Here is a 17,989-nt window from a genome sequence, read left to right on the forward strand (position 1 = left end):
CACATTCCTACGAAAATTATACTGGCCGTAGGTATAGACGCCAGAGCCTCGTTAGTCTGCAAAATGCAGTCCAGGGTGTACTATGTGGAAGTGAGGTTGACAATTGGGTGTACTACGTGGAAGGATCATCCCTTACATCCCTTAAACTATATTTCTCGAGACCCTTGATGTGCTAACCACGCCGGCATACATTATAGAATACTTGAGTTAGTTTTGTCAATATCAATTTTATTGATTGCATTTTTGTTTTGCAATGATTTTGCGCACTGAATTTTCATATTTATCTTTGCTTTTCATTTGTGTTTTACTTTTATTTTGTATATAATGCTGTTTTTCTATTGGTGTAAATTTGTGATTCGTCTCTAATAACGTTATCATTTCAATGTGATTTAAATTTTAATCTTCTAATCTCACGTGTATAATATATAAGTATATGTATGTACATATGCATACAGAGAGAAAGAGAGGGAAATTGCATGATATGATCGTTAGAGGGGAAATCCCCACCGTTCCCCGCATAATTTCAAATTTGTTCCTTGTATTACACAAAATATATTAAATTAATGTTATAACAAATTGAATATCTATTATAGATCGGATTATAAGAAATTATGTATAACTGCGTGTGTGAGCGTGTGTTTGTTTCTCAGGTTCTTTATTAAAAAATCAGAAAAACAGAACATAATGTAGTATTCAAATATAAAAAGACCTTCATTTCACGAGTCCACTTATAATTAATTCATTATCATGTGGTTTGTTCTATTAGGTAATTCTTAACTGAATATAAAAAATTGTAAGTTATAATTTTTGTTTTAATACATGTTTGTTATTTTCACTAAAGGTTTATCATTTGAACTTGTGCTTGCTGCTTGTATTACGTCATTTTTGGATTTGGAGTAACAGAAAACAAAAGGTGTTTATTGTCTTTGATCTTGCTTTAGAAAATAATGATTGGTTGATTGATTTGGTTTATTTTACTTCGCCTTTCTGTCACTTTTTTTGGGTAATCGCGAAGATCAGGATGAGTAATGAGGTGTACTAACCACTCCACCATGGAGGCCGGCGCTTTAGAAAATAATTAAAAGTAACAATCGCTTTCCACACTAAGTATTTTGTGTTGCAAATTATAAATTACTGCCTCCCTTTTCTGATTCACTTTAATAGCATAGTGGTTAACGCTGTCATGTATTAAAATGGTTTGCTTGGCAAAAATTGTTATAAGTCCACTTTTATGCTCCAATAGGCTAATCGGGTCTCCCCGATGGCGTAGTTATAACGTCGCCGGTAATCAAGGGGTACCGTGTTCAATACAAAGTGGAGGTTCGGATCCCACTTTAAACTGTAGGTCCAGTCCCGACTATCCTATCTGCACATAAAGTGGACTTAAACAATAACAACTCAAAATAGGCTAATCGGAATATTGTAATCAAGAGGTCTGTGCCTAACACCTTCCCAAAATCTTTACAAGACTCCCCTAATATTTTTTACTAACATTTAATTTCTTGTAATTTTAGCGCTAATGGTTTGACCGAACTTGAACCTACAGGACAAATTTGTTGGCTGTTCTTCGCTGCCCATCATGGGCTGAGGTTGCACGCTCTCTCTCTCTGCAAACAACACTCGCGAGTCGACTCTTTCCTTCGTTCAAAGAGTCGCTAAAGTGTGCCACGACTCTTTGAACGAAGGAAAGAGTCGACTCGCGAGCATGCTCCTTCCCCTCTCATCGTACACCGCACGTTTCAGCCAGCTTTACTCAACTAGGGGTAGGGAAAAGGAAGAGAGAGGACCCCCCTCCCTCTCCTCTCCAGTCCCCATTTGCTGCCCGCAGAATCGACTTGCTTTCTTTAAAAAATTCCGGCCGCCAGGCGAGTATACACTTGCGCATGCGCCTTCCTCGCAAAATTCGTGGAAAGGAGAGGGAATAATGGAATAATAGTTGCTTGGCGGGAGGAGGAGTCGTGGCACACATACGACTCTTTGAACGTGTCGTTCAATTCTGGTGAACGAGTCGTTCACCGGTCACAAGAGAGAGTCGTTACTTTTGAACGACTCGTTCACGAACGACCCATCACTAATTCCTACCCAACTGTGCTTCTCAATCCACATGAAGGTCAATTCTCTACGAATGTATCCCCTCCCCTTAATTTTCTCGTTTCCCCTTATTACGTCACAAATCCAACGTAAATTCACGTTCCTCTCTTGCAGCTTGCATAACTTCCGGAGTGACGTGGAAACCGATATTGGTTGGGTAGGAATGGCCAAACCTGCAGGTTGCATTGCAATTCATGCTGGTTTTTTAGATTTTTAACTTTTTTACCTGTGAATAGGTCTACTGTACAGGTTTTTTTAGGGAATGACATGGTTTTTACGTACTTCTAATAGCAAAAACTTAATATTTTAAATGTATCCTAACCAACCCTTAACCACAATCCTCATATTACATTTTTGACGCAGTACTATGCCAAGTACTTAGTTTTTTATACGAACCTGAGGAAAGAGATAGTCAATCTCTGAAACGTCGTTCTACAATAAGAGCACTATACTCACATATGTAAGTACAATTTTTAACTTTCCTTTTTTATAGTCTGTCCTGTAATTTTTGTCTGACTTCTTAAGGTTTTCAATTGACTCTCCCTCATATATTGGCTGTTTAACATTAAGGTTAATCATCACTATGAAACCAGTGCGCAGGCCAAAAATACAAAGCAGAACCTTTGTCAAAGAGAGCTTGATTCAAGTACTCGACATGCTCAGTTTTAGAGGGGGCAAGAGAGCAAGGCCACTGAATGGCGTTTGTTGTAACTAGTGTTGGAAATGATATATCCAGATGATATATCGCGATATTGAAAAAAATATCAACTAGATGATATATTGTCATGATATTTTGGCAATATACGAGGGCCATCCGGAAAGTACTACCCGTTCGCACCGTGTAGAGCGCTAGTGACGCGAATAGCTGCCGCTCAAGGTCAAATGACTTCAGTTTACTGTCTGCTCAGTGTGTGCAAAGTTTCGTAGCGCTGTCATTGTAGTTATTGTTTCTGCGAGTGTTTACAATGTTCAAAAGAATTGAAAACACCGCTACTTGTGAAGTTAGGGCTGTGAACAAATTTCTCAATGCCAGGAATGTGTGACCATGTGGTATCTACCGTCAATTAAAGGAGGTTTATGGAGACAATGTTATTGATGGGTCGTATGTTCCGAGCTTGTGTCGAAACTTAAACTCGGGGAGGGAGAACGTTCATGATGACAAACGTTCCGGGTGCCTGTATGTCATTACGGACGAACTGCTGAGTGCAGTAGACGAATTCATCAAGAACGATCTGCACGTCACACTGGATGAAATCAGTGAACAGTTCACTGATGTTTTACGAACAATTCTTCATGAAATTGTCAAAGATCATCTGAAGTATGGGAAAATTTGTGCACAGTGGGTCCCTCGCTTCTTACATTTCATAGTGATGAGCAGTGGTCAGAAGTTGCGAGCTACTTGTAGCGTCGCTACTGTAGCTAGCTACAAAATTTGTAGCTGTAGCTGTAGCTGTAGCTGTAGCGACGCTATATTTTGAAAATTGTAGTTGTAGCGGTAGTGAAGCTACAAAATTCCTGTAGTTGTAGTGAAAATTTCGCTACAGCTACATTTTTTCTCAGCATTTTGAGATGAATTTTGAATGTGGCAACACCGTCAGAAAAAATCGACAATAACCCTTAATTTTGCAGGAGGTTCATAAAGACAGTCTATTACATGGAGATACAGATTATCTAGACTGTAGATTATAGATATCTGCGTAATTTATTTATTTAGTATCTGAATAATTCAGATATCCAGATAACTGACATATATGAAAATATTCCTGCTAACAGCTACGTTTTTTTAGCTGCATCGCTATTTTGGGGGAGAAACATGCCTCGTTTGCTGCACCACTGTAAAAAAGTGCCTCGTTTGCGTCACCCCCGGAACAAATCCTGTGGATATCCATGGTGTAAGAGACACCAAAATGTCATTAATTGTTGTGTACGACGCAACTTGCAGTGCAGAAACGAGTGATGGATTTTCTACTGCACTGACAAGGGAATAGTGCCAGCAATAAATGGCTTAGTACGTTAACAGCATTGATCATCGTCAGTATATAGGATCTCGCCAGCAATAAATTATTGTTACAAGAATGATAAGAGTTTCTGGAATTACAATTATTTTCGCGATAGTATTTGTTCACAAATTTTAAAATTACAATACGTTTAGAACACACAGGTTTACACGACAGTTTCCTCAATAATTTTATCATATTGCAAAAAGTATGTATGTTTCCTGCAGAAACAACAATTTTCTTTAGTTAATTGATTGATTGATTGATTTGGTGTTTTAAGTCCACTTTATGCACGGTAAGGTTAATCGGACTGGACCTACAGTTTAAAGTGGGATCCGAACCAGTATGTGCCTCCACCGGGTATCGAACCCAAGACCCCTTGAATACAAGGCGATGACGCTACCACTGCTCCATCGGGGAGGTCTTTCTTTAGTTAATATACATAGTTTTCAAATTTATATATTTCTCCCACTTTTGCGTCACTTTTCTGTAACTTTTGCTAATCATGACATCATCATCCTTCGCCGTTTCCTGCCTCTGGCTGGGTCGGCATAGAAGTCAAGCCTCTCCATTTTTCTGGTCTCCCACCACTCCTCTCTTTCCACAGTGTTCCAATCTTGTCCTCTTCTCCTAATACTCTCCACTATGTGCTCTTTCCACTGACATCTTGGTCTCCCCCTTGGCCTTATTCCCACTCCTTGTGCATGGTAAGCTCTTACTGGTAGTCTTTCTGCATCCATCCTCTTCATGTGTCCGAACCACCTTATCTGTGCCTGATCTATCCTGTCATGAAGCTTCACCACACCCACTGTCTGTCGGATCTCCTCATTCCTTATTCTATTCCTTCTAGTCTTCCTCAAAAAACTCCTTAAAAATTTAATCTTCACTGCCTGCATCTTTTCTTTGTCTCTCTATGGCATTGTCCAAGTCTCTGCTCCATATGTAATTATTGGCACATAGTATGTGTTATATATTACCTTCTTGCATTTCATAGGTACATCCCTCTTCCATATTAATCTTCAAACGCTTTGATATAGTCCACCATCCATTTATCCTCTTCTGTTTACCTCCTCATCTATTCTTCCACTTCTCTCAATTATGACAATGAAGGATGAATGGTTTATTTAATTATTCTCTTATCTATAGTCGCTTTCTGCCACTTTCGGCTAATTGTGAGAACGAGGAAGAATGATGAATGATGAGTAGTGTGGGGAATGGAGAATCTCATCCTCCCAACTTGGCGTTTTTCCTAGTTTTTGTTTTGAGTCCATTTTATGCATAGATAAGCTGATCGAGACTGGATCCTAACCACTATGTGCCTCCGCTGGGTATCGAACCTGGGGCCCTTTTGTAGTCAAAGGGCTCCAGGTACTTTTCATTCAAAATGCTGACTTCATATCAGTCTATAAAAAATGAAATATTTATTCTAAAGAAAAATATGTTGATGTGAACATAAATACGTAATCCTACCAAATTTTATTTGTGTAAAGTTGTAATCATTAATTTGGGTAACACCCTAATTGCAATATTCATATATCAAATTTGAATTGATATGCCACTTGCATAGGTATGGTATTCTCAAAAACTATAGTAAAAATAAGTAACTGAAGTAACACTGAATCAAAATTATCGAATGACTGGAATCATGATAATAAATAACAGAATCTATTTACCAGTATAGATCCACCAAGCTTTCCGATTGGATTGGATTGATTTGTTGTTTTAAGTCCACTTTATGCACAGTAAGGCTAATCGGGACTGGACCTACAGTTTAAAGTGTGATCCGAACCACTATGTGCCTCCACCGGGAATCGTACCCGGGACCCCTTGATTACAAGGCGATGACGCTACCACTGCGCCATCGGGGAGGCCACACCAAGCTTTCTGAAACCTCGGAAAATATGTGAACTACAGGCTTCCCCGTAGCTTTAACTAGCAACACTAGCGCCACTGCTCCCGTGCTAGGGCTTCAGATGAGTTGGTGGATCTATAGTAGGGGATTTTTTTAATACCCATATGGTTGTTTTCATTTTTTTAATTCAGAAGTAGCGCAAAAAGTAGCGAGTAGCAAACAGGAGTAGCGTTGCGAGCTACTTTTTGGTAAATGTAGTTGTAGCTGTTGAGAAGCTACATTTTGGAAGAGTAGCTGTAGCTGTAGCTGTAGCGAAGCTACTTTTAAAATGTAGCGTTCTGATCACTGGTGATGAGGAACTGGAACAAGGGGTGACTACTGTTCTCAATGGACTGGCAGCAGAGGAATATGAGCTGGGTTACAAAAACTCATCAAACGTTATGACAAATGCTTAAATGTACATGGCGACTATGTATAGAAGTAGTTTAAAGTTCTTTTTAACAATTACAAAGTTTCTAAAAAAAAAAATTGTTAGTTCTTTTTTAAATTCAAAAATGGGTACTACTTTCCGGATGGCCCTCGTATATCATGTCTGCAATATATCGTCACAATATTTTGGTGATATATATTGTGTCTGCGATATATATCATGGAGATGATATATCGCCAATATCACGATATGGAAAAAATATTGTATCATCTGTGACGATATTTTCTTCACAGTATATTGCAATATCAAATTTCCGATATCGTTTATCCCTAGTTGTAACTCTATGTGCTCATCACACCACCCAGTGAGAGATCCCTTGGATGATGATGTTGCTGCTTTCACGTCATCTGTGGAAGCAAGTTTCAAGTGGCTTGTGTAGTAGGCAGAGCACACCTATTTATTTTTCATGATATTAACAACAATTGATACAATATAAATTAATTAGTATTAACACATTACACTATATATTTATGAAAATTTCCTCATACAGCTTGCTTGCTGTGTATATAATATAATTTCTGGACTTTCTCCCCTTGACCAATTGAACATTTTAAACAGACAATCTCCCCCTTATCTCCTTGCCATACATATTGCACACCAATTTCTTTATTATTTTTTACATTTCACACTGTTAATATATAGGGTAATTCAGAATGATTAATCCAATTTCAAATGAGCATACACAATATTTTGTATTTACAATGTGAAAATGGTCACATCACTGCACTGGATGCCACAACTGATGTAGTTCTTTCAGCAAATAGTATAAAGGCAAATGGTGAGGTAAAAAGCGGCCTTCTGTGGAATCTGTTAACTGCCCAGGCCATCCTGTATTACTCCATGTAACTTTTCCTTATGGGGTTACATTAAAGATGCTGTATACAGACCACCATCGCCCACAACTATGGACAAACTCAAAATGCCCCTAACTATGGACAAACTCAAAAATCGGGGTGTTACTGCCATGGATTCTGGATGAATGAATGAATGTGTAATTTTGGGTGCATCTGCACTTAGGCTATTTTGCACCAGTCACATAATACGTGGTCCAGCCCCTTACCATAACAAAAATATAAGTAATATATCATAACCGTGCTGTTGGAATAAAAATATTCTTACTTGGGTTAAAAGCTAAGGCTGTAAAGGGGCACTCATCACACGTAAGGACAAAACACAGGACAACACACACACACACAGTCCTACGAAGATTATACTGGCCATAGGTCCAGATGGCAGAGCCTCGTTAGTCTGCAAAGTACAGTCCAAGGTGTACTACCTGGAAGTAAGGGTGACAACTGGGCATACTATGTGGAAGGTCACCCCCTTACACCTCCTCCCCCCCTGGAGTCTGTTACAACTGACATGCTAAACCATGAGTGACAAGAACTGGACCATCGTCTTCACATTGCTTGTGTTACTAAGGTAAAACGTACAAGGTATGACCTGAAATTTTATTACTTTTTCTTTACACTGACATGTCACTCACCACCTTGACACTTCACAAATTCAAAATATGTGGCCACTTGAATTCAGATGATCATTTTGAATTACCCTGTATGTTGAAATGCATAGTTAATCTATTTCTCTATTAACTGTTAGAAACACCTCCTCCAAGGCTAATCTTTGTAAGTTAGCAGGAAATTTTAGCAATAAAGATTACCTTTAGTTATTGAGCTCAAATTAAAAAAAAAAAAATCTCTTTTCTTATTTGAAATTGAACAATGGCAATTTCCGAAGGTCGGGAGTTGCTGACTAGCCCCCCCCCCCACCCTGGCAATGCCCAGAAAAAAATCCTGCAAATGTCCATGAACCCAGTATGTATTCATTAGGGATGGGCCGATATGAAATTTTGGCCGATACTGATACAGTACTGATATAAAATTTGCCGATACCGATAACTGATATTCTACCGATCCGATATAAAATTAGAAATGGTCCTTCAAGACCCTGAAATTTTCATTGATCTCCATAATAAATGTGTGTTTCGAGCTGATTGCAATGCAAAAGAAGTTGAATATTTAGACATTTACTTTTTCTGAAAGTAGGGCATGGAGATTATCCATAAAAATTACAACAAAATGGCAGAATTTTGCACTAAATTATAAGATATTTATCGATATATCAGATTGGTAAAATAATCGGTAATTTTACCGATATGCCTATATCGGCTGATACCGATAGAGTACCAATTAATCGGTCCCATCCTTAATATTCATTATATTTACAAAGTTACTTCTTGCCTTTCATACCTTCTCTAGAGGGCTCGCTTGTGTCTTCAAGATGTTCCTCAGTCTGTACTCCCATTTCCTGAAATAAATCACAAATTAATAATAATGAACAATATAAGTTAACTAAATGCACTGTACTGTGCACCTTTATTTTGTTATTATTAGTAGTATTATGCTTCTAGTATTTTCTTATTTTCTTTACTCGTTGGCAAACCCATCATTGCTTTTCTTCGTTGTCCTCAGTTCGACCGTTTCTTTTCTAATTTGTCACCCCAGAAGACAGAGAGGCCATAGGGCTACCCCAACCCCTGTATTCCAGCGACACATCATGTCCCAGTATAGCCATAACACTATATAAGTAACTAAATTTTACATTTTCGTAATTTGGACAAATAATTAATAATAGAATCCTCTATCCATTGCATAGGAGTGAAGGGTGGTTATACATGTAACAATAGAGTACAAAAGCTACAACAAAGAATGTATACAGGATCTAAGCTAGGAGTACATAAGGACACGAGTTGGCAGTGGTGTGTGTTACGTGAAAAGGAGGGGTCTCCAAGAAGTGACTTTTATTTCTGTGTTAAAACCCGGTAAAAGGAGAGGAACCATGAAAGACTGTTGACCATTGGTCCAAGGGAGGACAGAGGAGCCAACGGGCGATAGAACTGACGGACCAATTGGCTTTCTCTATCTTTTTATTAAAATTTTGCTGGAAGAGGGAAACGTACATTTTCCAGGACAGTGTGTTTGAGAATCTGACGAGAGGAGGAGTGAAACTGTGCTAAGTGTGGGAAGGAGAAGAACGTTCGTTGTTCTCATGCTCCTTTGTGGCTTTTGGTGAGGTGGACAGTACAGTGGATGGAAGGATTTATCTTCCACTGCGTTGTGCTACACGACGAGAAGATGAGCTCCTGCCACCAAAACAGTTTAGTGCTCTGCAGGCAAGGATAGCTGATCCAGACATGTAAGTTAAGTCACACTGAAGTAGTGGCAATAGCACTTCCTACTATCGCCCCTCGTCTCCTAGACCCTCACGGACAGAGGAAATGTGGCAGCTAAGCGTGTGTACCTCCAATTGAGCAAAGTGAATTTTACGTGCACAAACTGAACAATCCGAACATTTTTCTTTCTCTTTGGCCTACAGGGTTTCATCTTGTGTAAAACAAATGGGTGGTAGAGTTGTACTTATTGATTTTGTTTATTTAATTCTATAGAATAGATTATAGTATAACTGACAGCTATTTATTTTCATTGTTGACCAAGAATAGTAATACTGAATGGCAGCAACCTTTTCCCAGTGCGTGGTTGGAGTGGTAACGGAGGAGAATTAACCGAAAAAAAACATCACACACACCCACCCACCCACCTACCTACCTACCTACAGGTGTATCACACATTAGTGTAAAGATTACATTTCGATAGATACATACATATTTTACTAATTTCTTACAGATGAGGGGTTAATTGAGAAATAACGTAAGAAAATTGGATATTTTTAAGGAAACATGTGAAAAATTGAAGCCCTTGGAACATTGGTGGTTTTAGTCCATATTAAAAAAAATTATGAAGATATCTTACATGGTGAAAACTGATCTTAGAAAGTTATACTTTCTTACTGTGGCAGCAGTTAGGAAATAAAATACTGATGTCTATCACATCGTAGTAATTTGTTGACGTGTTTCTTAAAAAAACTACCCAACTTCCACATTCTTCTCCGCTGCCACTCCAACCATGCACTGGGAAAGGGTAGCTGCCATTTACTATTACTGTTCTTGGTAAAAAGAATGAAAATAAATAGCTGTCAATTTATACTATAATCTATTCTAGAATGAAATAAACAAAATCAATAGGTACAACTCTCCCACCCATTTGCTTACATAAAATAAAACCCCATTGGCCAAAGAAAAAAAATGAAAGATTTGTATTGTGAGTTTAGTTCAGTTCGTGCACGTTAAAATTTCAACTTCATAAATTGGAGGTCCACACGCTTAGATTCCACATTTCCTCTGTCCGTGAGGGTCTAGGAGACGCGGGGCGATAGTAGGAAGTGCCACTGCCACTACTGCAGTGGGGCTTGACTTACGTGTCTGGATCAGCTATCCTTGCCTACAGAGCACTAAATTGTTCTGGTGATATGAGTTCATCTTCTCGTATTGTAGCACAACTGAGTGTAAGATATATCCTCTCATCCACTGTACTTTTGTTCCTTCCACTTCACCAAAAGACACACAGGAGTACGAGAACAATGAACGTTCTTCTCCTTTCCACACTTCGTATAACACCGTTGCACACCTCCTCTCGTCAGATTCTCAAAACACACTCTCTGGAAAATGCACGTTTCCCTCTTCCAACAAAATTTCTTAAAAAAGAAAGAAAGAGCCAATCAGCCCATCAGTTCTATGGCCCTTTGGCTCCTCTGTCCTCCCTTGGACCAATGGTCAACCGTCTTTCATGGTTCCTCTCCATTTTCCAGGTTTTGCACAAAAAAAAGGGAAAAAAAACCCTCACTTTTTGCAGACCCCCCTTTCACATACCACACACAACTGCCAACTCGTGTCCTTATTTACCCCTAACTTAGTTCCTGTACAAATTCTTTGTTGTAACTTTAGTACTCTATTATTAAACGTATAACCACCCATCACGCCTAAGCAATGGATAGAGGATCCGATTATTAATTATGTCTAAATTATGAAAATGTAAAGTTTAGTTAATTATATAGGGGTTTGGTTATACAGGATCTTGGGGTGTCACTGGAATGCAGGAGTTGGGGTAGCCGTACGGCCTCTCTGTCTTCTGGGTTGACAAAGAAAAAGACAAGAAACAGTCGACAAAGAAAAACGAAGAAAAAAATGATGGGCTTGCCAACGAGGAAAGAAAATATGAAAAATTAAAAGCATAATACTAATAATAATAACAAAATAAAGGTGCACAGTACAATGTATTCTCCATATTTTAGTCTTTACATGATGTACAATACACATGATCTTTCTGTTTCCTGACTGCTGTCACTGTAAGAAAAGTCACAGCTTCGTGATCAGTAGACTTCGGATTTTAGGTTTTTAACCTATTTTTTCTTTTGCAGGTAAATAAGAAATAATAAGTTACGTCCGAGTTTCACTAAAAAATGCAATAAGTGATGAAGTTCTATAATGTCTAAAATAACCTATTTTTGCTTATTAGAAGGTATGTGCACCTAAATACAATCTTTTTCTAGGTTTTTATGTATTTTCTTAGGTTTTGCAGGATTTTTATATCACACAGAGGTATTTGCTCTGTTTGGTGATGAAAAAATGCAATGACTAACGTGTTTCAAACATACTCTGTCAATTTCCCTCCCTCCAAGTCCATGATTTTTTTTTAAAGCTCTAAACAAAGCAAAACATCTGGGGCCACTGTTACCTTCATGGTCCTAAGTGCAACTCCATGTGGTCTTGCTAAATTTTCGCATCAGTTCGGTGCTTTGTGGCATTCACACCTTGCAAAATAAGTTTCAGCATTTAAATTTACATCAATGACTATGTTTCTGTTGAAAGATCATTTTCAGTACATGATTGTCATGATGGCCGCCACAGCCACCCCTCAGTGTGGTGGCAATTGGGTTCCAAAACTGGGGGGGGCAAGGACAGTTTACTTTCCCTTGGTAGGTAAGGTTTAGTATAGTGCGGGAGCAAAATTGGCAAAAAGTAGGGGCAACTGCCCCCCCCCCCATAATTGCCGCCACTGGCCACCCTAGAACAATGATGAAATTCAAGTATAATTCCCAGTTTTCAAGGCGAGCTTTCCAAAAATTCAAGGGTACAAGCATATGTATTCTTTATTTCAACCCTTTGTACTACCGCTTCTCACCACCCGCACACAGACACACACAAATATATTAACAATACAAAGGGTCTGTGTGATTCCAATTTATCCAAAAAGTATACGTAATTCAATTCAATGAAACGGTATACACATTTTAAATATTGAATTTTAAGTTGCCGAGTTTACATTTGCCATTTCACACATTCAGACTCGAAATACATCTACAAAGACAAGTCACAAATGTTATGGGATATATTAATGTAAGAAAAATTGTTAATTGTATTAGAATTTCAAACTCAAATTTACCTAATCAACTTCAAGATATCTTGCAATAATCTTCCGTCCAAGATTGTTGTACAAAGGACAATAACAAATTAAACAGATTGAAAGAATTCTGTTTTCCACGCATCTTTCTTTTCCTTCCTCATGTAAAAAAGTAAAACTTGCCTCAGCATTTATAAATATGTAGAGTATTTTAAATTCAGTGGGGTTTGGATTAAAATAAGTTTCAATTTTTCACATGTACGGAGAAAAATTCATGCATAATTCCCAATAATTTGTGGCTAATTTTGAAAATGATCATACAAATTACAATTTGGTTAGAAAATTAACCAGATATGGGGCAGATCTGGCAAGTAGAGAGGATGATACAACAATGGGCTAGGAATAGCTGGACAACCACTACTCACTGACACCGTGCACTATCGTGGAGCAGGAAACAACTGCCCAGTTCAGGATACTGAGGTCGAACATGGTCAGTTAATTTTTCATAATCATTCAGAACACTATGACAGTTAACAGTCAATTACAGTTTCACCTCTGGAACAAACACATTTAGCAACTTCCATTTATAATTTCGTACAAAGACCATAGTGAAAATGCTCTGTATTGTTCTTCACAGCAGTGGAATTCAAGAAATGTTTATTCCTGCAGATGTTCACTCACTGCTCCACAGTGATTATGTAACAACACCTTTACACCTATCCATACTGATTATGTAACAACACCTTTACACCTACCTCACAACATGGCGACATAATTCCCAGCATGCACATCGCAAGTTCATGAGGTTTTGCCAGGTTGAAGATTATGGAATACACTACACCATGAATACGCTACTTCACGGATAGAATCCACACGTGGGGCAACATAAAATCAGTCTTATTATTTAATTGTCGGGCTGTGTATGATTTTGTTTTGTGCATCACTGTTCAGCCTGAGAGAATTTAGTGCAAAAAGATCCTGTCTGCTACAGGTTAATGTACTCAGCGACCAATCTAGCAGGTTAATTTTGAAAACAAAGAGAAGAAAAGAGAGAGGAAACTTTGGTTTATAGACCCTGTCCTTCAAGCCTATTGAATATTGGATTAACAACTCCCTCAAGAATTGATATTACAAAACAATGAAGATTGCCCAGTTAGACATACATATTCTTCAGAAATTCCTGCTTCCCAGACGAGTGTTTAAATACAGAGTTTTTCACAGCATACATTTTTTTTGCTCTTTTTAAGAAAAAAGATAGAAAATATGTTATTAAGTGTGTTATTATTTAACTTTTTTTCTGAAATCTACAACACATCCTCTTTTATTAGATACTAGCTGATTGCATGACATTGCCCAGGTATTTATTTATCCCAATCTTCTATTAGACAGGAATATATTGAATTCTAACTATAGTGTAAAATGAACTTGGAGTTGAACGGCATTGGGAGTGTCGCTATTCATCTTAGCAGCCCCGAAAACTATGGATTCCACACTAATATCGGTTGTTTTTGATTATTTTTACATGTCACCCCCTTCCCACCCACAATCCTGGGGGTGCCAGAGGTATCTTGGAGTTGAATGGAATTGGGAGAGTCACTATTCATCTTAGCAACACCGAAAACTATGGATTCCTCACTAATATTGATCGTTTTACATGTGACCCCCTTCCCACACCCACCCCTAGGGGTGCCAGGGGTGTCTTACCCCCACAGTATTTCTTTCCAGAATGTAAGTCATATGTGTACCAAGTTTGGTCATCGTGAACATCACCAATTAGCTTAGAGACTCCGAAAACTATGGATTCGACACTAATCTAGGTCATTTTTGACATTTTATTTTTCACCCCCTCTCATCCTCCATCCTGATAGGTGATGAACTTGGAGTTGAACGACATTGGGAGTGTCAATATTCATCTTAGCGACCCTGAAAACTATGGATTTCACACTAATATTGGTCGTTGTCAATGGCACAGTATGCCAAATAGAACGCCACTGACCTGGGCCTGAGTCTTCTTTGCGCCTGCATTTTTTGTTTCAATTACAAGAATTGACAACATAAGGTGGCCACATGCCTCATCAAGATTTTGAGGAAGATAAAATTAGACATTAATGCTAAAGAACAGAGAGGCACAGAATAAAATATGGTGGACATCTAGGACACCCACATCAAAAGGGCAGTAGTGGCTCGTGGAGAATTCAATTTCATAGTGAAAGTTCAGAAGGGGGTGACTGAAATCTAAAAATGTAGTAAGGCTTTAAATCTAGCCCCGAGCTATGTTTTCCTCTACCAACCAAGCTCCAGAGCAAGTCCGGGTGTGAAATTGTCTCACTTGACAGAGAAACGTTCACAGATAAAACAGAGGAAGTGAAAAATCACGTGAAGTTAGGGCTGGATTGGTAGTTTAATTGCGATTCTCCATTTTTCACTGAAATTTCTTCACAGTACACCTTCTGCGTGTGCCTAAACATGAAGTAAAATGACTGAAATGTGAGGAAAGATGAGAGAATTGATAGACATGGTAGGACATAGTATTGTTGATCGACCAGTGAAAAACACACACATGATAATGATCAGGGCCAGGCAAAACTAAAAGAAATACATGTGCCAACCCCTCTTTTCTGGAGCCTTTTTCTTCTTTTCCAAATACAGCCATGAATGAAACTAAGATAAAGATATTCATGTGATCTTAATCTTAAACCTTCAATTTATTAGTTAATGTAAGATTGGATTAAAAATAATTCATTTTTGCACTAGAGTGACCTTCCTAAATCAGACTCAATCAGAAACAGCATGATTAACTATGAAATCCCATCTAATATGTGTATGGTCCACTCTACCCTATTCATCCAGATTTGAAAATTTGGCTAGCAAGTGACAAAATTTATAATTGCATGTTTATTATTCTGATTTAATGATACACGCGATTCAGAAAACACAGACTGTACTTGTTATTTTAAAAAAACGGGGTAATGGAAATTTCCATATGCAAACTTGAAATATAGAATATTTTTTCCTACAACTGAATTTGAGAATTCAGGTGCCAGGTGAAAATTTTCAGACACAATGAAAAGTGTGCACCCTGTATTTGTCTATCCCTAATAATTATTATATCTGTACCAAATCAATATCAGCAATAACAGTACCGAGATGACATTTGCAAAAAATTATAACATTCTGATAAAAATAGGAAATGCTTTTATTTAAAATTAGGCACTTTTCGTAATAGTCATCAGGGTAGCTACGATTTTTTGATTATCAAATTCCCTGACTTTTCCAGGTTTTCCAGACCAGAAATGAAATTTTTCCAGACATATTTGTCGTCATGATTCTTGCTTTTGAACCTCATGTTTTTTAATTAAATATGCAGGCACGTTAATTATTATGAACATGAATATACACAGTTATTAGCTGAAAATTTACCAAGTGATTAATATAATGCTATTCAATGAAAAAATAAATAACTATTGTACTTCCCCATTTTCACTAAGTCATTACAATTAAGGTGGTGTAAAAAAAATCAATAAAAAATGTGGAACATATCAAAGCTTTACAATGAAACTTGTATACAACATCAATTATATCAATACAAATGAGAAACAACAGAAAATTAGGTCATGTACCTTTAGAAAATATGCAATAAGTATAATGATTATATTTTTTAATTTATTGAAAATATTACATATTTCGGAAATTCAGAACGTGAATGGGGCCGGTGACCAACCATACACCTAAAAGAAATATATATGCAGGCCATACTTTGGAATCAAATATCTCCATTATTTGAGTTTTCCACATGCTGGAACCAAGTTTATATTACGGAAAACATCGAAATCTGTCTATTAAAAGGTAACAGTTCCGAATGTTTTATGTTTTTTTTTCTTTCAAAGTTTCCTAGCAGGAAGACTAATTATCATAGAATTTTGGCAATCATTGTGACACGAAATTTGAACCTTCCTGAGCACTATTTGGATTTGAAAAAAGTTATTTATGTTGAAAAAAAACTTCAAAATGACCTTACGCAATCACACATGCTTCCCACGGAAAAGGTATTCTCCGGTTGACAAGCGACAGTAAGTATCGTAAACTAGTGGGAATGAATGTAGAAATAAATCTGAACCTTAGTAGAGTGCATTCAGGGTCTTTATTTTAATTCTAAGACAACCAAACCTGACCTTCTTAACCTAACCACAAAAGCGTATTTCACAAAATCTTAAGTAATCGCTAAAACTCTGCAGTATGTGTTAACAGACATAAATCGAAATCGAACCATGTGAAAGTTGCATTTGTAGCATGATGAAATCGTAACAAAAGGAACTTGGGCCCATTTTCACCACTTTTCAGCAAAATTTCATTCTACACACAAAAAAATACGTAAAATTACTATTGGCATCAAATGAACATTCCTAACCTAACAACGATGTGTGACCAGCGTAAGTTTAATTCCTCTATTTCACACCAGTTTTTAAAAAATAAATTCGTTCTACATGCACAAAACATGTGCATATTCAAATAATGACGTCACTGATACTGCATAAAATCACTAATTTCTCGGGTGTAACACATCTCTGCAATGTAAAAACTACGACAACGAGCAAATGAACTAGTTGATCAGGTTGCTTCTGAACGTGTTGCAAACGAAGGACTCAAATTCACGGAACGGGTTCACGGGGGGAATGAAGTAGTGAGTCCCTTTGTTTTTACTCGGCATCCGCACCCGTCCAGTGTGACGTCAACCACAGCCAGTTACGTGAAATTCTGCTCTTCAAGTTTTATTCCAGATCCAAAACCAATGAACTGTCTGAACACCAACCTGCTCCGCTTCACGTATCAAAAGAGAACGGGTTCCCAACGGGTGTGTTCTTGAAGAAAGGAAATTTCCTCACCACACACGAAGGTAAAGCAACATTTTTCCTTAAGAAATTCTGAGGATGGCTGGTGCGTAGGTTTTGCCGTGAGTAGCTTGTTCTCTACGGAAAAATCTCACTCCTCTCCAAATTCCGGTCTTGAACAGGTTCAGAAGAACGAGTCGTAAAATGAACGGATCCAAGAACCTAGATCCAAGAGTGAATAAATATAGAATCGAAATGCGAAGGAACCATAATTTTGTACATAACAGACTAGAAGTTATAATGATGAGAGGAACAAGTTTCTGAACTGAATCTTTTGGGGGGACTGGAATCACAACAACCAAATTCGGAAGTGGAAATGAACCATTCGTTCATTTTGTAACTGGTTCTCCTGAAACTCCAAAATGTTCGTAAATT

The 17,989-nt window shown here is 37.8% G+C and overlaps 1 protein-coding gene across 2 annotated transcripts in view; it reads right to left on the bottom strand.

Annotated features, from left to right (window-relative positions):
• LOC146004721 (uncharacterized) overlaps nucleotides 1-17,989 on the bottom strand; it is a 68,019-nt gene that overhangs the window by 24,967 nt on the left and 25,063 nt on the right. For both annotated transcript variants that reach the window (XM_083143675.1, XM_083143676.1), the window contains one exon: nucleotides 8,679-8,736. In XM_083143675.1, the coding sequence (XP_082999801.1) occupies nucleotides 8,679-8,736 (58 nt within the window). The remainder of the gene's footprint in view (nucleotides 1-8,678; nucleotides 8,737-17,989) is intronic.

Source organism: Lepisma saccharinum, chromosome 22 (assembly GCF_977018435.1).
Source record: "Lepisma saccharinum chromosome 22, izLepSacc3.1, whole genome shotgun sequence".
In the NCBI taxonomy this organism is placed as follows: Eukaryota; Metazoa; Arthropoda; class Insecta; order Zygentoma; family Lepismatidae; genus Lepisma; species Lepisma saccharinum.